The 20250-nt window shown below is 36.9% G+C and overlaps 2 protein-coding genes across 2 annotated transcripts; both read right to left on the reverse strand.

The window, feature by feature from the left end:
• Nucleotides 1-2720: 2720 nt before the first annotated feature.
• Nucleotides 2721-8382, reverse strand: LOC138242176 (extracellular calcium-sensing receptor-like). The gene is made up of 5 exons (XM_069197491.1): nucleotides 8110-8382; nucleotides 7171-7986; nucleotides 6851-7078; nucleotides 6017-6140; nucleotides 2721-3634 (listed from the first exon to the last, which is right to left on the reverse strand). The coding sequence occupies exons 1-5, from the start codon at nucleotides 8365-8367 to the stop codon at nucleotides 2721-2723; spliced, it is 2340 nt and encodes a 779-aa protein (XP_069053592.1). The 5' UTR covers nucleotides 8368-8382.
• A 4213-nt stretch (nucleotides 8383-12595) lies between these two features.
• LOC138242179 (extracellular calcium-sensing receptor-like) lies at nucleotides 12596-16941 on the reverse strand. Its single transcript, XM_069197495.1, has 5 exons — nucleotides 16669-16941; nucleotides 15723-16538; nucleotides 15403-15630; nucleotides 14599-14722; nucleotides 12596-13509 (listed from the first exon to the last, which is right to left on the reverse strand). Exons 1-5 carry the CDS (start codon nucleotides 16924-16926, stop codon nucleotides 12596-12598), a joined length of 2340 nt encoding a protein of 779 aa, XP_069053596.1. The 5' UTR covers nucleotides 16927-16941.
• Nucleotides 16942-20250: the final 3309 nt, after the last annotated feature.

Genomic DNA, 20250 nt, shown 5'->3' on the forward strand with positions numbered 1-20250 from the left:
TTGGGTGTGTAGGGGAATAAGGGGGAAAGACAAAGCTTTGAACTGTCTATGTCTATGCAGGTTATGCTTTACAAGAAAATGAGCACTGCCTGTATGAGAAATCACACCTCTGTAAGAATTATTTTCTGATGAAAACAGGCACGTCCTTATGTGAAACATTTAATTTAATTCCGGGAATCATTACAGTGCCATGTATACAACTCGAGAGAGAAATTATTTATTTCTTCTATGTATTTGTGTCTGTAGTTTACACTGTTGTTTTTCATAAAAAAAACATAGCTAATTCAATTGAATTAATTCTGGGGATTGTTGAATGGCCATTATCATGTTGAAGCATGACTTTAAAACAACATAGTTAACTAAGACATACACTTTTGTGAAATTCAGTGGTAAATCACCTGCATAGGTTTGTATGAAATATTTGTTTTTCAGGTGAACACCATCAATTATTAATTAATAAGCTAAGTTTAGGAACATCTGTATGAGAGGTCTTTTTTCCCCACCCCACACCAGACTGCCTAAGATGTTTAATAAAGAGCAATTAGTGTATTGATGCAGTTTTCTGTGTTAGTGGTCACATGATCTAACCTCTACTTTTACTTCGTACTCTTTTGGTTGATTGGTGAAATACCAATGGTATGCACATGAGGCCATCAGCAGCCACTCGCTGTCCCAGGATGTAAAGCACTCATCTCCATTTATATATTAGAACACAGGGGCTACAAAGATTCATGTAGCACTGCAAGCACAGGAACAGTGCAGGAAGACACATCAGAGCCACGGTGAAGGAAAGCTTTCTGGCTTTTGATTCTTCTGTGTTCAATCCACAGAGCTCCACCAATATTCAAACACTGGAAAAAGATACTGTACAGGAGCAAGAACAGCAGGACAAAACAAATCCTGTGAAGGACAGAAGACCTTCTCATACCCTTCATGAGAAACAAGACTTTCCTGCGTTACCTTGAACAGGACAAAGGAGCCTGTTAAGAATACACCTTGATAACACAAGGAGTGAAGGCAAGGATAAGTCCCAATAATAAAGCTGCAGACACACTGAACAAAAATTCCCAGCATGTCAACCACACATGCCACCTAAAACCACCTTTACATAATCCCAGGAAGAACTGTGGTTGACCATGGCCGCTTTCTTGTACACAGAGAATTTCATAAAGGTTCTGATTCTACCTTCTGCTGCTCAACAAGACATAACAGGGTGCAACAGAGAGCACAGGACGACATTCAGACACAAAGGAAAGCAGCCCGAGAGTAGCAGGAAGTGCCCATGGCACTGATCCAGTTTCCACAGAATCAAATTGAGGTTACATCGGGACTCTGCCATGAACTGGTCAAACTCGTTATCACCATTCACCTGACAGCTGGGGGACCAGGAAGTTGTGTCCATTGAGTTACTGTTGAAGGGACAAGTACAAAGTGCCTATCCTGGCACCCACTTACTGTAGGTGGCAGAATTTAAAGCTTGGCTATTAACTGGCTATTACCTGTGAAATATTATCATATTGCCAGCCTGGCATCTGCGTGTGTGGTAAAACCGGGTGAGATGGATTGCCTGTGGTACTTCACCGTCACTTGTCTACAAAACAATTTAAACCCTATTACCCTACCACCCTCTGAATGCAACAGCATAACTAAATAATCTGGGCAGGTGTAGTGTCAGGTCTACTCTTCCTTAATTCTCGGTTTGAATTTCCCAGGTTCTAGAGGCTGCTATTGGCCTACCTGGACCAGTTGAGCTACAACTTCTTTCACCAACAATACCTGACAAGATCTTGGTGGCAAGAAGTGATAGTGAAGTGATAAACAAAAATGGAAATTGTTTATGCCCCATCTTGGTTGGTCTCATCACTAAGCAGGTGATGTAAGAGAATATACTGTAGGTTTCAACTGAACAGTCACCCTAATCTTGCTATCCTCTCCTTTTTCCCTCTTTCAGAGATCTAGAATGTACAGCTAAATCAATCCTGACTGATTTAGACACTCTTTTTATCTCCAGTTTAAGGCATGTAGTTGCAACCCTTTTGTGGAGAAAATTTGAAAGAAATTCTGTCACAGTCAAATGAACAGACTCACTCAGTGCTTCAACCAAATCTTGAAACAAATGTTGATATCACAGAGTAAAAAAGGTTGGGACTCAGGCAGTTCTTAAGGCATTAGTGGCTTCTCCATCTTTAAGATTTAAGAGAAGTTCCTCAGGAACACATGAAACCATGAGCACAAAACAGACAATGGGCCTATTATGAGCTCTAAGCTCACACACACTTTTCTTCTAGGTGATTGAGTGCTAGTCATTTTGCCTATCCCTGTGTACAAGCTAAATGCATGACAGCAAGGATCATACAAAAGTCATTGAGTAGAGTACAGGTACAAGTGTGGTAGGGCAGGAGACCGAGTTTCTGTTGTGTTAAGATCAGTTCTGTGTTGGTCACATTTGGAAACAATCGAATAGCGTGTATCATCACATTTACTGTTTTTGAATACCTTAGTTCCTGAATACCATTCTCATTCAAGGAGTTGAAACAAATGTAATCAGTGAACAACAGAGAATGTGACAAAAACATCTGCAAATTATTCTTGGGGCCATGGATCTGTTGTTTAGGGGAAATGTAATGTCATTATCCCATACAAAGTAACATCAAAGTGCAATTATAAGCAACAAATTTGTATTTTATCGCAGGCAAAAAATACAATTTGGCACTTTGTTTTCACAGAGACTTTGACAGCATTTTACCCATTAAATGTTTTTTTGTATTTTTCTCAGGATTTAATAAAATTATGTAACATTTTGGCATAAAAATACAGAACAGCAACCCAAAGCTTGAAGCCAAAATAGCAAATATTTCCACAGCTACTGTGAACTTCCCAGGGGAGCTGATATAAGCTGGGATAAAGGTGATCCAGACAGCACAGAATATGAGCATGCTGAATGTAATGAATTTGGCTTCATTGAAGTTATCAGGCAGCTTCCGAGCCAGGAAAGCAAGTACAAAGCACATGGCAGAGAGGAATCCTATATACCCTAACACAGCCCAGAAGCCTATTGATGATCCCAGTTCACATTCTAATATGATCCTTTCTTTATAATATTGCATATTATGGTTTGGATAAGGAGGAGATGTGGTCAACCAAATGATACATATTAAAGCTTGAATGAATGTAAAAGAAAAAATGCTTAATCGCTGCTGCCTTGGTCCAAACCATTTCATAATGTTATTGCCTGGCAGTGTAGCCCTAAAGGCCATTAACACCACTATTGTTTTCCCCAGAACACAAGAGATGCACAGGACAAATGTGATCCCAAATGCTGTGTGGCGCAACATACAGGACCAATCAGAGGGCTGGCCGATGAAAGTAAGTGAACAGAGGAAACACATGGTCAATGAAAAGAGCAGAAGGAAACTCAGTTCAGAGTTATTGGCTTTAACAATGGGAGTATCTTTGTATCTAAAGAAAACAATTGCTACAATGATGGTTATTAATATTCCAAGAACTGAAAATGATGCTAATAGTGTTCCCATTACTTCCTCATAAGAAAGGAATTCAATTTCCTTGAAGATGCACTCATCTCTCTGTTTATTCGACCAGTATTCTGGATGGCACTTTAGACAATCAATAGAATCTGCAAGAAATAACATAATAAAAATGACAAATTGTTTTCCAAAATATTTTTACCAATTTCTCTCCAAATTTATGTATAGTGTAAATGAAATGATTTAGCCAAAAAATCAAAAATCAATTTACATGCCAAACCTTTTCTAAATTTCCAAATTACAATGTTAAAAATGTGTGAAAACAGAAGTAGAGAAGTACTGTACAACACTCATGAAAAAATAATGAAATGTATTTCAGAACACACAATGTTTAAATTGACTCATATTGTCTAAATAGGTAAATAATTGAAAAGGTTTAATATTTGTTTTAGTCATCTGATACTTTCATATTGCCTATGAAAAAGTATAGATTCACATGACCTCTGATTACCACTAGGTACTGAAGGAGGAAAAACCAGCAAAATGTTCTTTATCATAATAGGCTTAGTAAGAGATTTGGCAGAAGCTCTAGCTTAAAAGATTTTCAACAATTCTATTAGCTCCTATTACAGTCTATTATAACCTCCTAATTTCATCCAGACATCCATGACCATGACATTCAAGGGAAAGTAGTTTTTACTGCACCAGGATGAGGATGAAGATTTTTCCAAATGTGCAGGCATAACAGAGGTTCAGTAAACCAATTCGCACTCAAGGGAAACAATTAGGACACTGTATCCAAGACACAGATCAGAGGCAACTTCATGAATCTGGTGTCTTCGGCAGAGTTCCATGGCAAAAAACAGAAAAGTGAATTTGCCAACCAGCAATTAACCGAATCTAAAGGTAAATGGGACAATATGATGCGGTTTGACGTAACACAAATGGGGATTTTGGACAGCCACACACAGGGTGATTAACATGAGCTCTTGACTAGCCCTTCAGTGAGAATACTGTTGGCAATGGGCTGCTTTAAGATTGTCCCGTGCAACACAGCTAAGTGCACTGAGCGAGTTCATGAACGGACGTTACCCCCCTGTGAAACCAAGTCAGTATAGAAACCTGCTGGGGGAGACGATCTGTTTTTTTGGTGAGGCAGAGCTATTTGCTGTCTAAGGAGTAGCGCTGCATCTGCTTGCAGGGTTCCTGGCAGGGTTAGCTGCACTCATCACAACTGGCCTCTGGTCCTGATGTCTGAGTTAGAGCTATGGGGCTGATCGATTCCAAGATTTATCAAGATTTCACTCAAAACCTGTTTGTTTCTGCCAGGAAACAGAAGGTTGGTGGCGAATTAACTTTGCAATAAGAGAACTGTGCAGAGTTTAAAGATCAAATGGATAAGAGAGCATGCAAAATGAGAGATTTGATTGACAGGCAGAGGACCTAGTCTTTCGGCATGGTGGAGTTATCCGCAGTCTAGAGTGTGGTGCTGTGCTCCGAGTGACTGGGAGCGATTCCCGACAGGAGCAGGGGGAGCTACACTTGTCACACTGCCAGGAGAGTCCAATGGGATCCTGCTGTGTCACAAGGCTGTGGTCACACATTTATTGTACAAGCTGCAGAAAGCACGTCAGAAGCATAGGCCACACACTACAGAAATGTATTGCTGCCATCCTGTAATTCCGAGAAAGCAGGTTATCTTTCTTGCGTACTGTATGTGATCATGCGATAGCACAGCTGTCATACAAAACCTACATTATCATTATCTGACTCTGAGTTTTAAGCAGTGGAATTGATTTCAGAGCACACTCGCTCTTGTTTGAGGATACGTGTGAGTGTCCTGATGGTTAGAACTGAGTTCACATGAGGTAAACACGGTAACTTTTCATTATGAATAAAAAATTGGAAAGTAAGTCTGTGCACATGCAACATTGCAGCGTTGCACATTTGTCACAAACACAAAACCCACACTTCCGGCAAAGCAGCTAGTTGTTTCTAGAGCTGCTGTCAGTGCACGGATTGTTCATACACTCTAATTATATCTAGGAATTACGAGATAACTCAGGATTTTTTTTCCTTAATGGCAGCAATGTGCTTCTGTACTGCGCAACCTGGAGGAGCTGTTGAGATTTTCTGAGAATTTCTGTGGAGAAACGGCATGCCTGTATTGTATGATATGTATATGTATATTAATTTTTCTACTGTAAATCACCTTGAGAAGCTACTGTACTTTTAAAGCAATTACAGTATATAAAATAAAGTTCATTACATCTATTTGTATTTGAAATTGTATCAAATACACCTACTGTAGGTTTTCATGCTAAATTACGATTTAGTTCATCTGGGATATAAATAAATATGGAGGCTACTTTAGTCAGATACTACAGATGTCTAAAAACAAGAAAATAACAAATTGGCTATGTTACAAATAATAATTTTATAATGTCTTATGTTTTGAAATGTCAATGCCTTGGAAAATAGCCCAAAGCAGGTCATTAAAAAGCAAGAATTTAACAGTACAGTCACAGCACCTGTGGTGTTGCTGATCTCCCCTTCAGCACACTGTATACAGTCAAAGCAGCAGACAGGCCTTCCCTTCTGAACAGCCTTCCGAGTGCCTGGAGGACAGCTCTCACTGCACACTGACACAGGCACCTGGGGAATGAGAGGAATTAAGTCACAAGCTATTGTAATGAATTGTAACTGATTTTATACTTATACATCTTCACAGTGCAACTACGTAGAATTTGAGGTTTGAACAGTGCCTCACTACAATATTTGAAAACACCCAGTTCTAATCTTTTCAGATTTAACATGTACAGTATACAGTAAATTAATTACTGATGTACTTTCTAATATGGTGCATCTAATAACATTTTATTACATTCATTTGCACTCTTGTATTGTAAATCAGATTATTAAATAATTTTGTAAAAGTAAAATGACCATAAGCAATGTTTAATTTAAATATTTTGATTTCTAAAGCAATTGTGCCCCAGAAAACAAACTATTTCTTGATTTCTTGAAACAAAAGGAAACCATCTAAATAGAATTCATGTAAGCATAGTAAAATACTTCATGTGATACACAAGACAATTGACCATGTTTAGATAAGTTTTAATATTGTTTTGTGCTTGTCTTGAAGTGTGTGGGGATTTAAAAAAATATTCTCATCAATACACATTATTGAGAATGGACTATTTCTTATGAATTATACTTAAATTTCTAAGCTTTCTGACAGCGACGATCTACTGTATATATTGTCTGTAGTCACAGAAAATAATTTAATAAATGAACAATACAGATCTGTAGTCTTTTTGATTCTAAATGAAGCAGCAGCAAATTGCCGTGAAACTCAGCCTTACCTTGTGTGTGTTGTGTACCCAGACAGTGCTGACATTGTTTAAGATTAACTGCTGGCCTTCTGGCAAAGAGGCATCATAGAAGCCGACAGTGACAAATTCAATCCTGCCATCTTTATTCATCTGCCAGTTTAGCAAGTCATACTTTGCTGCTGGGTCTCCACTTTCATCAAAGTAAACTTCATCGCCTTCTTTGGTTTTGAAATGAACCTTTTTCAAATGATGTAGTACCTGCAAAGTGAGAGAGCATACCGCACAAGTGGGTTTGAATAAAGAAGTCCTTTAGTCATCATTACAATCCGCTGTGTCCTGGGTCACCTTACCTGCCATGGATCAGTCCTCTTCTCGTTCACACATGTCTCATTACCAGAGTGACTGCGGTCGGGTGTGCAGTTGAAAACACCATGCAGTGCATGGGCTACAGCGTACACTCCTTTATAGACATTGCTGAAAATTTGCATTTGAGATAAATCTGTGTAGGTGCTGTTGACTTCACTTAAGTGTTCATTGCCAGTACATGATTTAGCATTTTTAACATTCTCGTGGGTAGGAAATTTACAACTGAACAATGTTTCCCAAAATTCTTTGAAAATGGTGTTTCCAGGAGAGTTTGATGGTAAAACATTCAGTAAGAATTCTTTCAAACCTCTTACTTCAGCTTTAGCAATCGCAAATCCTATTGCCCCACTCAATACATTGTGCCCTTCTAGTGAGGCAATGTAAGAGTCAAAAATCCAGCCCTCACTGGCTATCCACTGAAAGCCAGTGATGTTATGATCGGAGAGCTCCTTTAATAAAACATCCATATCCATGTGAGAGAGGTAAGCTACAATTACCTTTGAAGTTGACTTCTTTATTATATCTAAAAGCTTGAGAACTTTTTCCTTTGAGTAAGTTCTAAAAAATGGCTCTGAATATTCAATGCAAACACCTTCTTGTTGTGCAGCTTCCACAAATGTAGCCATCCCATTGTTGCCATAGTCATCATCAGTTCTAATGGCTCCAACCCAGGTCCATCCAAAGTGCTTCACAAGCTTAGCCAGGGCTTTGCTCTGATAATAGTCACTGGGGATGGTTCTGAGAAATGAAGGGAATTTGATTTTGTTGCTTAAACATGCACAGGTAGAATAGTGACTGATCTGTAAAAGAACGATCAAATTTAATGAGACATTTTTAATATGTAACCATAAGAGTATAAATGTGAAATGAACTATGAAATGATCAAAATCAAAATATCAAAAGATAATTTTTTGCATTATTACCACAGGTATGTAAAAAGGTCCCACAGATGCTGAAATCGCCATAGTAGGTGATGATGATGTTTCTCCTATTATAGCTTGAACTGCAGCTGATCTTGTGCAGGGCTTGTCAGAGGCTGTTTCTTCATAGCCATTTGCTAAAGCCATTGCAGCTCTTATGGCCAGGCTCACTGACCCACATGAATCATAGATTCTATAACCCAGTGAAACGTTCGGGAGAATGTCTGTGCTGTTATTTATCTCCTCTATAGCAAAGATCATAGTCTGAGCATATTGAAATGACCTGAAATTTAAACTAGAAGAAACAAAGAAAATAATTTCATGAGTGAACATGACTGGTTTCTGCTTTTAGTCAAATAAAAACCTCTTTTGCATTTATTAATGATTCAGGTTCTTCAGTTTATAACATTATAGCATGTGTTATCAGAAATCCATAATTCTCTTTTGTTTTCTTTCATACTTGAATTTATGAAGCATTAGCATCTTACTTTACGCATTTCAGAGGCTCTGGCACCTGTGAGAAAGTAAGCTTTGTATCATTCCAGCTGCTGTGAAATGAAAATATCCCTCCAATTATAATGTCTCCATCTTTTGACAACTCTGGATATTCAGGTTTTCCTTGTAGTCTGCATAGCTGGTCATCAGCACTTGCCAGAGCAGCAATCAGCACAATTTCCAAGAGCATTGCACAGTTTCTTTTAACTCCATTCTGTTTATTACCATATGGAGTCTTTTTATAGCAGGCTGTGTGTCACAGGTGCTCAAAGAGACATTCAGTTAATCTTGTTCTTGCTAAAGAATTAATTCTCAATGGCAAACTTTAAGAGAGCCGCAAGGGAAAGAATGAGCAGCCAGATAGTGTCCTGATCTGGGCCACTGTGGTTTTGGCTTATTTGGTGCTCTTGTCTGTACAGACGTACAGTACCTCCTCAGATCGTTGGAGCTTGAACTGTAGATGCTCTACCAGACTCCTCCATTTGATTGCTTTACAGTGTCATTTCATAAATGTAAATAATAGAAATTATACTACAATTAGCTGTATTTAAAAGACGTTTTGAAAAGCAGTGTATTCTTTTTAAAGAATGAACTCTATTATTGTAATAGCCTTGCTCCCTTATTTTTTAAAAACAGGGTGAGTTGAAAGCTACTGTAGAAAACATTAGCACATCTAATGGATAAGCACTGCTGATTATTGGATCTGTAAGCCTAATATGTTATGTTGTATGTCCATAATTTTGATTAAAACATAACACGTCCTGTGAAATGTTTAGTATGACAATGAAAAACTAAGAAGAACAAGGAATTAGAACATTTTTTTCATATTAAAATTTGAATTTATATTTTACTTTACTTTATAATCCCAACATTCTTCTAAATATTTTTGAACCTATAATGTTTATCTTACTCCCATGTTTAAAATCCTTACATTTATGAAGGGACTGTTGAGTAAGTGGAGCTGTTAGTTGTATTTTTTTATCTAAGCTAACATTTATAGATCATACTGTATAAGAGAGCCTGCAACCAGCCATGCACTAGAGTTTTCTCTTGATAAAGTTAAGAATTAATTTACAAATAAACTAAAAGAAAAAAATAACTGATCAGATTGCTACAAAGCCTGATAAAACTACTGAAAAAGAATGCTGCGTATGTGATCCTCGATTCACTGCTGAAACCTGTGATATTTCGGTGAAGCATTTCCTCGACCAGAAAGTTCAGTTCAATATGTGACGTGAAGGCTATAATGACTTTGGAGGTGGAGTGTTTTATAATGTTGACTATTCTGAGCAGTCTGTGGTGGGGCTCTGTCCTATCTGTTCACTCACTGTCACCACTGTCTGCCCCAACCCAGGTCCGTCCAAAGTCCTTGATGAGCTGATAGCCACTGGGGATGGTGATAAAATTGTTACAGTACATTGTCAACAACACTGGTTGCTCTGGTTGATTTAATTTTCTATAGAAAAGAGTATTTTATTTGCATCCTTTTTTCATCTAATTAATGTATACTTTTGCTAAATTAAGGAATTAAGGAAATTAAGGAATTTTAAAACTAAAGGGAAATTCGGTAGCTGAAAAGAAAAATTTAAGTATGACATAATATATACAGCACCTTATGTAATGCAAATTTCAGCAATGTGTAATCAGGAAATAATTTAACTTTAAATTTTGATCGTGAAAAATATATTTTACATACTGTACTGTAATGGCTTTAAAGCCATATGGTGTCATATGTAATATATACTTAATGTACATACTGTACAGTAGATGGTAGCGATATCTAAATATGAAAAACAACAGTATTCCTCTTTCTTCATAAACATTTTTTGTATGAAAGCTTTTAAGTTCGTACCTTATGGTGGTTATTTTGGAAATGTTTTGATGTGTTTGTTCTAACTATAAAACAAACACATTTTCAATACTTCAAGTTTCAATACTTCATAAAAAGTTATAACGTTTTATCCTAAGAATACATAATAAGAACACTGAATTTGCTGTTGTAAAAAAAAGTATTGATTTAATAGTTATAGTACTGATTTAATACCTCCACTTTGAAAAAATCTATATTTGTCTCACTGCAAAATTCAGCAATGCATAATCAAGAAACAATTTATGATTATAAAATATATTTCACACATACTGTACTATACTTTGGTGGCTTGAAAACCATGTGGTATATAGTTTATTTATACGGTACACGATCACACTACAGTTAATTGACGTGTGCGCTACTGTTTCGATGCTCTATATCTGTAGACGCAGCGGTTGTTTTGTTTTGATTATAATATGAATGAGTCCCTGAGGCATACCGCCCGAGGTTTTGGAATTATAAAAAATCAACCCTTTGCTGAGTTTTCTCAAGAGGAAGGGGTGTGTTTTGAGAAGTCGTGTACGACTTGCAAAATAGCTGAATTTGATCAACTTAAAAAGAAGTTTTGCCTAAGAATTTAAAATCTGTCTGCATGAATGTATCTCTTATCTCATTGAGCAAAACATCACCTTGCTCTTCCAGTTTTAGCAAATGAGTTTGTTTTAACACACAAGAGTACGTTTACTACTTTCTTAAAAACTCAACAGTTCCGACACTTACTGTGATATCTGATCTAAACTTAAGGTCTGCTTTGACAGTTTTGACTTTTATTAAATTCCAAGATCCTGACTGAATTGACTTTCTATTTGTCTCATTTAGCCAACAGCAAAAAACACAAGATGTTCTGAAGTTAATCTGTTTGGAATTTGATTTTATATAAAACCACTAACATTGACACAGGAGCCTTCCTCATTCGAAGTAATTATAAACCAGCCATTGAATTTTCTACAGAACAAAACATGATAAGTGTAACATAAAAAGTTATGTAAACTTGAGACCATGACAAGGTGATTTTTTTTACAAAAAAGATATATATATATACAAAGCTTTATTGTATTGTGACAGTGAATAAAAATTGCATTTGTAGTAGTAAAATAAGAATGCAGTGCGGCTGACAATGTGGCAGTCTTTAGTATGACATCAAACTGATGTGTGCAATGAAAGGCCTGTGTTTTGAATCAGGTCTTGAGCCTCTGTTGTACCAAGGCTGAAGCGGGAGCAGCAGCGGCGAGAACCGGTACAAATCGATACCCTGTCTGAGGGGTCGGAGGCACCGGTGTGAGGCTAGAGAGAACCGAAGGAAAACAAAACAAAAAGGAACAATACAAAATTGCGCCATTAAGTACAGGGGCACTGCTCTGTCATGCCATCCTGGAAAACGACCCCGCTTGGCAGCAGGGATCAGACTGGACTTTCCGTATCCAGTCTGGGGCAGCAGGCAGTGAGCGCAGGGCTACAAGTAGAAACTGAACACGTGAATAAGGTAAGCCTGTCCCCGGTAGAGACACAAGACAGGACGGGACAGGCTAAAAGAAAATCAAAAGACAAAAAACGGCCTCAGGCTCGGGGTACAGTCCTCTCCAGGACTGTCAGTGTACGGATCCTCCCCTTCCGGGGCGTTCAGCCCTGCTCGTCCCTTTGCGGGGATGTGCAGTTCTCAATCTGCCTTTAAAGACCCTCACAGCTGCAGCTCATCCTTCATTCCCTGGTGCAGCTGTGATTACAAAGGCGAGGCGTCACCTTTCCCCCAGGGCTCCGCCTCCTCACTGGACACGCCCCTCCCGTGTAGTGCCGCGCTGTCGGTGTGCATTCTGCATGTTCTCTCCACTTTCACGCTGAATTTCTTTTTGGGTCCTGTAGTGTTTTCCAAACCTACAGTTATGCCAGTTAGATCAGATTGATCTCCAATGTTCTGTGATGGGCTATCCATGGAGTAACAGTTCTTTGCTCACCTTCACTAAGAAAACCAGCTTTTTGATAATGGATAGTTGGATACATGGACATAGATATAATTACAGTATATAAGACATTACCATACTAATAAATCATTACAGATGCTTGTTGGGAAGTGAAAATATTGACACTCAAAAACATTATAGATTATAAATATATTATTATCACTGTCTAAAGAGACTTTAAAGGCATTTTGCCCATCAAATGCTTTTTTGTATTCTTTTCAGGTGTAATTAATATAATGTAACATTTGGGAGCAAAAATACAGAACAACAGTCCAAAACTAGAGGCTAAAATTGCAAATATCTCTACTGCTACAGTGAACTTTCCTGGGGAGCTGATATAAGCTGGGATGAAAGTCAACCACACTGCGCAGAATATGAGCATGCTGAATGTAATGAATTTGGCTTCATTGAAGTTATCAGGCAGCTTCCGAGCCAGAAAGGCAAATATTAAGCATACAGCAGCGAGGAATCCTATATACCCTAACACAGCACTAAATGCTTCTGTAGATCCCAGGTCACATTCTAATATGATTTTTTCCTTATAATAATTCATATTTTTCTTTGGATAAGGAGAAGATGTAGTCAGCCAAATGATACATATTAAAGCTTGAATGGATGTGAATGAAAAAATGCTTAACCTTTGTTGTTTGGGCCCAAACCATTTCATAATGTTATTGCCTGGCAGTGTAGCCCTAAAGGCCATTAACACCACTATTGTTTTCCCCAGAACACAAGAGATGCACAGGACAAATGTGATCCCAAATGCTGTGTGGCGCAACATACAGGACCAGTCAGAGGGCTGGCCAATGAAAGTAAGTGAACAGAGGAAACACAGTGTCAATGAAAAGAGGAGAAGGAAACTTAGTTCAGAGTTATTGGCTTTGACAACGGGCGTATCTTTGTATCTAAAGAAAACAATGGCTACAATGATGGTTATTAATGTTCCAAGAATAGAAAACGATGCCAATAGTGTTCCCATTACTTCCTCATAAGAAAGGAATTCAATTTCCTTGCAGATGCACTCATCTCTCTGTTTATTGGACCAGTAATCTGGATGGCATTTCAGACAATCAATAGAATCTGCAAGAAATAAAATGAGAGATTATTTTCCAGGGTTAGATACAGTACCAGCATAAAGTGCTCTCCAGATGTATACATAGAACAAGTTAGTGATTGGATAATCAGTCTTGTTAAAAACAATATTATCCTGGAATTGTAACAGTTTATTTTTTTATTATTATAGTAAAGTATTGTTTTGCTTTTTTTCAGTGCTGTTATGATCATAACTTTATTTTTTTTTTCAAGTTGCACACATTATCCAACTTTTTTTTATATATTATCTATAATGCATCTTTGTTAAGCCAATCTATACAGTATATATACTTATAACTGAAAATCATTTGACACAGGCTGTAATGAAGATAAGTTATTCATTAGGAAAAAAAGCAATCATTCGAATCATGCGTAGAGCATAAAAGGCCATACATTATGTGGCCTAGTGCCCTGTGATATCATACTACAGGGTGCAGTAACAAGGAATTGGCCATTAGATGGAACCATCAGTTTAGTATCATATCATTTAGTTCTGTTATATTTCAACCTGTAGTAAAGTATTCACATTATCTGGGATCAATTCATTACAACAGTTGTGGAATACTTTGTCTGTGTCTGTTAAAACAGTTTGAGTAAATATTTTTTGGATCCCAGCTAGAGACTTACTTTAATGCACTGTCTTTTAACTAATTATACCTGTAGTTTATTCTACTTAATTTTAATAATATTATTCTTCTAATGCACATTGAGATGTAAGGCATAAAATGATGCTTTAGAACAAGTTAAAATAAAGCATCATCAAAGCTAAAAAATATTACGAAACAGCACAGGCACCTTTAATTTATTTCTAAGTGTTATTAAAAAAATCAGTAATTTAGTTTAATTGTGATTGAGTCCTCGAGCATCTAAAAGTTTTTTGAGAAAGCTGGGTCTCCCAGAGTAAAATGTTTGTCTGGAGCACGCTTGTCTAGTGTATTTCAGGATTCATTTCCATCTAATTCCTTATAATCGCTCTGATGATTGTGGTTCTGCAGTCTGCTTAGAAAACAGCAGACCTTGGAAAAAAACCCAAAGCAGGAAATTAAAAGGCAAGTATTAACAGAACAATCACAACACCTGTTGTGTTGCTGATTTCCCCTTCAGCACATGGTACACAGTCAAAGCAGCAGACAGGCCTTCCCTTCTGAACAGCCTTCCGAGTGCCTGGAGGACAGCTCTCACTGCACACTGACACAGGCACCTGGGGAATGAGAGGAATTAAGTCTCACTCTTATCATATCAGAATTATGTGAGCTCAAACAGTTTAACAAATAGTGCTACAAAGATTTGCAGTGTAAACATCTGATCCGTTCTATTTTGCATTTTTCATATTATAGAGAGTAATGTGTTGTACAATTCAATTACAGTTGTGTTGTTTGTGTGTATCAGAATCAAACTACCTAATACTGTATGTAACACGATACCATTATATTATTGTGTTGATTTACATTCTTTTAATAAATTTATTAAATTACATTTGCCATGAAATGAGTTCATGAGTTTTGCCCTCAGAAGCACTTGTGTTCACATAGAACATATTTTTGCACCTTTGTCATGAACAAAATCTATTCAAGTTACAAAACTGATGGTGACAGAATCTAATGGTTCACCTGAAACTTTAAAGAGATGTATACTGTATGCTTATGTATAATTACCAAAAAAAAATTTTCAGGTTAAATGTTCATAATCACATTGATCCAACATTTTTGGCCTATTTGGCAGGGAAAATACACATACAGTATGTACAGTTTAGTTTTGATGTATTCCATTTAATTTTATTTAATTTCAATTTTGACTAATTTTCTGAAACAAGAACAAAGATCTGTAGTCTTTTTGATACTAAATGAAGCAGCAGCAAATTGCTGTGAAACTCAGCCTTACCTTGTGTGTGTTGTGTGCCCAAACAGTGCTGACATTGTTTAAGATTAACTGCTGGCCTTCTGGCAAAGAGGTATCATAGAAGCCGACAGTGACAAATTCAGTCCTGCCATCTTGATTCATCTGCCAGTTTAGCAAGTCATACTTTGCTGCTGGGTCTCCACTTTCATCAAAGTAAACTTCATCGCCTTCTTTGGTTTTGAAACGAACTTTTTTCAAATGATGTAGTACCTGCAAAGTGAGAGAGCATACCGCACAAGTGGGTTTGAATAAAGAAGTCCTTTAGTCTTCATTACGATCTGCTGTGTCCTGGGTCACCTTACCTGCCATGGATCAGTCCTCTTCTCGTTCACACATGTCTCATTACCAGAGTGACTGCGGTCGGGTGTGCAGTTGAAAACACCATGCAGTGCATGGGCTACAGCGTACACTCCTTTATAGACATTGCTGAAAATTTGCATTTGAGATAAATCTGTGTAGGTGCTATTGACTTCACTTAAGTGTTCATTGCCAGTACATGATTTAGCATTTTTAACATTCTCGTGGGTAGGAAATTTACAACTGAACAATGTTTCCCAAAATTCTTTAAAAATGGTGTTTCCAGGTGAGTTTTCTGGTAAAACATTCAGCAAGAATTCTTTCAAACCTCTTACTTCAGCTTTAGCAATGGCAAATCCTATTGCCCCACTCAATACATTGTGCCCTTCTACTGAGGCAATGTAAGAGTCAAAAATCCAGCCCTCACTGCCTATCCACTGAAAGCCAGTGATGTTATGATCTGAGAGCTCCTTTAATAAAACATCCATATCCATGTGAGAGAGGTAAGCTACAATTACCTTTGAAGTTGACTTCTTTATTATATCTAAAAGCTTGAGAACTTTTTCCTTTGAGTAAGTTCTAAAAAATGGCTCTGAATATTCAATGCAAACACCTTCTTGTTTTGCAGCTTCCACAAATGTAGCCATCCCATTGTTGCCATAGTCATCATCAGTTCTAATGGCTCCAACCCAGGTCCATCCAAAGTGCTTCACCAGCTGAGCCAGGGCTTTGCTTTGATAATAGTCACTAGGGATGGTTCTGAGAAATGAAGGGAATTTGATTTTGTTGCTTAAACATGCACAGGTAGAATAGTGACTGATCTGTAAAAGATCATAAAATAATCATATTTAATGAGACATTTTTAATATGTAACTATAAGAGTATAAATGAGAAACAAACTATGAAATGATCAAAATCAAAATATCGAAAGAGTATTTTTTGCATTATTACCACAGGTATGTAAAAAGGTCCCACGGATGCTGAAATCGCCATAGTAGGTGATGATGATGATTCTCCTATTATAGCTTGAACTGCAGCTGATCTTGTGCAGGGCTTGTCAGAGGCTGTTTCTTCATAGCCATTTGCTAAAGCCATTGCAGCTCTTATGGCCAGGCTCACTGACCCACATGAATCATAGATTCTATAACCCAGTGAAACATTCGGGAGAATGTCTGTGCTGTTATTTATCTCCTGTATGGCAAAGATCATAGTCTGAGCATACTGAAATGACCTGAAATTTAAACTAGAAGAAACAAAGAAAATAATTTCATGAGTGAACATGACTGGTTTCTGCTTTTAGTCAAATAAAAACCTCTTTTGCATTTATTAATGATTCTGTTTCTTCAGTTTATAAAAGTATAGCATGTGTAATCAGAAATCCATAATTCTCTTTTGTTTTCTTTCATACTTGAATTGTATGAAGCATTAGCATCTTACTTTATGCATTTCAGAGGCTCTGGCACCTGTGAGAAAGTAAGCTTTGTATCATTCCAGCTGCTGTGAAATGAAAATATCCCTCCAATTATAATGTCTCCATCCTTTGACAACTGTGGATATTCAGGTTTTCCTTGTAGTCTGCATAGCTGGTCATCAGCACTTGCCAGAGCAGCAATCAGCACAATTTCCAAGAGCATTGCACAGTTTCTTTTATCTCCATTCTGTTTATTGCTATATGGATTCTTTTTATAGCAGGCTGTGTGTCACAGGTGCTCAAAAAGACGTTTAGTTAATCTTGTTCTTGCTAAATAATTTATTCTCAATGGCAAACTTAAAGAGAGTCGCAAGGGAAAGAATGAACAGCCAAATAGTATCCTGTTCTGGGCCACTGTGGTTTTGGCTTATTTGGTGCTCTTGTCTGTACAGACATACTGTACTGTACCTCCTCAGATCGTTGGAGCTTGATACTCTACCATGCTCGGCCATTTGATTGCTTTACAGTGTCATTTCATAAATGTAAATAATAGAACTTATACTACAATAAGCTGTATTTAAAAGATGTTTTAAAAAGTAGTGTATTATTTTTATAGAAGGAACTCTATTATTGTAATAGCCTTGCTCCCTTATTATTTAAATACAGGGTGAGTTGAAAGCTACTGTAGAAAACATCAGCACATTTAATGGATAAGCACTGCTGATTAATGGATAAGCCTGCAGATGCTCGGAAAATTTATATGTATATAGATGCTAAATGTCCATAATTCTGTAGAAATTTACAGTTGATTAAAACATAACACGTCCTGTGAAATGTTTGGTATGACAATGAAAAACTAAAAAGAACAAGGAATTGTAAACTTTTTTTCATATTAAAATTTAAATTTATATTTTACTTTACTTTATAATCCCCAACATTCATTTAAATATTTTTGAACCTATAAAGTTTATCTCACTCCCATATTTAAATCCTGTGATATTTTGGTGAAGCATTTCCATCAGAAAGTTCAGTTCAATATGTGACGTGAAGGCTATAATGATTTTGGAGGTGGAGTGTTTTATAATGTTGACTATTCTGAGCAGTCTGTGGTGGGGCTCTGTCCTATCTGTTCACTCACTGTCACCACTGTCTGCCCCAACCCAGGTCCATCCAAAGTCCCTGATGAGCTGATAGACACTGTGGATGGTGATAAAATTGTTACAGTAGATTGTCAACAACACTGGTTGCTCTGGTTGATTTTATTTTTTATAGAACAAGAGTATTTTATTTGCAGCCTTTTTTCATCTAATTAATGTACACTTCTGCTAAATTAAGGAATTTTAAAAGTAAAGGGACTTTTTCTTAGATGTAAAGAAAAACGGAAGTATAACAATATATACAGTACCTAATGTAATGCAAATTTATTTCAGCAATGTGTAATCAGGAAACAATTTAACTTTCATTTCTGATTTGTAAAAATATATATTTTACATACTGTACTGTAATGGCTTTAAAGCCAAATGGTCTCATATGTAATATATACTTAATGTACATACAGTAGATGGTATTGATAGCTAAATATAAAAAAAACAAAGTGCACAACAGAATTCGTCCTTCATAAAGATATTTTGCATGAAAGTTTTTAACTTACGGTGGTTATTTTGGAAATGTTTTGATGTGTTTGTTCTAACTACTGTATATAAAGTTTAAATACTTCACAAAATGCTATAATGTTTTATCATTTTCCAAGAATACATAATAAGAACACTGTACTTGCTGTTGTTATTGTCATAAGAAAAGGTGTAGTACTGATTTAATACCACTTAATAGGGAATATTAATATGGAATCATGTAATTAAATCAGTTTTGTCAGCTAAAATATCACTTCTGTATATTTTGGAAACATTTTGACATCCATTTAAATGACTTTTGCAGTCCTTATAGTTGTAATAGACTATGAAATGATCATAGATTGTAATGTAAGGGGTTGTGCCCAAGTGCCCAGTTTAGCACAGCGGTTTAGACAGCTGCTTGCTACTCGGACCAGTTCAATTTCCGGACAGAACATTGCTTTGTATTTTTTACATAGCTATACAGATATATAAAAAAGTTTATTATTATTGTTGTTATTATTATAATTGATTGTTTTGAATGTCATGTGCCTCGGTCAGGTTTACCTTCACACTGAGAAGATCTTGTCTTAATGCAAGATTCAGCAACCCGTAATCAAGAAACCATTTTACTTTAAATTTTGATTACAAAATCTATTTCACACATACTATATTGTAGTGGCCTGAAAACCATGCGGTTTCATACTGTATATACAGTATGTTTTTACAGTACATGATCACACTACAGTTAATTGACCTGTGCACTACTGTTTCGATATACAGTATCTGTATCGTCATGTTTCCGTGTGGGCTCGTGACCTCGTCGCTCCACCCCGCCCGTTAGTCCCCGCCCGATCTAAACATAAGGTCTGCTGTGACAGTTTTGTTATGTGAAATATTTTTGACTGTAATAAAATTCCAAGATCCTGACTGATTTCACTTTCTATTTGTCTCATTTAGCCAACAACCAAAAAACACAAGATGTTCTGAAGTTAATCTGTTTGTAATTTGATTTAATATAAAACCACTAACATTGACACAGGAGCCTTCCTCATTCGAAGTAATTATAAACCAGCCATTGAATTTTCTACAGAACAAAACGTGATAAGTGTAACATAAAAAGTTATGTAAACTTGAGACCATGACAAGGTGATTTTTTTTACAAAAAAGATATATATATATACAAAGCTTTATTGCATTATGACAGTGAATAAAAATTGCATTTGTAGTAGTAAAATAAGAATGCAGTGCGGCTGACAATGTGGCAGTCTTTAGTATGACATCAAACTGATGTGTGCAATGAAAGGCCTGTGTTTTGAATCAGGTCTTGAGCCTCTGTTGTACCAAGGCTGAAGTGGGAGCAGCCGCGGTGAGAACCGGTACAAATCGACACCCTGTCTGAGGGGTCGGAGGCACCAGTGTGAGGCTAGAGAGAACCGAAGGAAAACAAAACAAAAAGGAACAATACAAAATTGCTCCATTAAGTACAGGAGCACTGCTCTGTCATGCCAT

The sequence above is a fragment of the Lepisosteus oculatus genome, chromosome 13 (assembly GCF_040954835.1).
Source record: "Lepisosteus oculatus isolate fLepOcu1 chromosome 13, fLepOcu1.hap2, whole genome shotgun sequence".
NCBI lineage: Eukaryota > Metazoa > Chordata > Actinopteri > Semionotiformes > Lepisosteidae > Lepisosteus > Lepisosteus oculatus.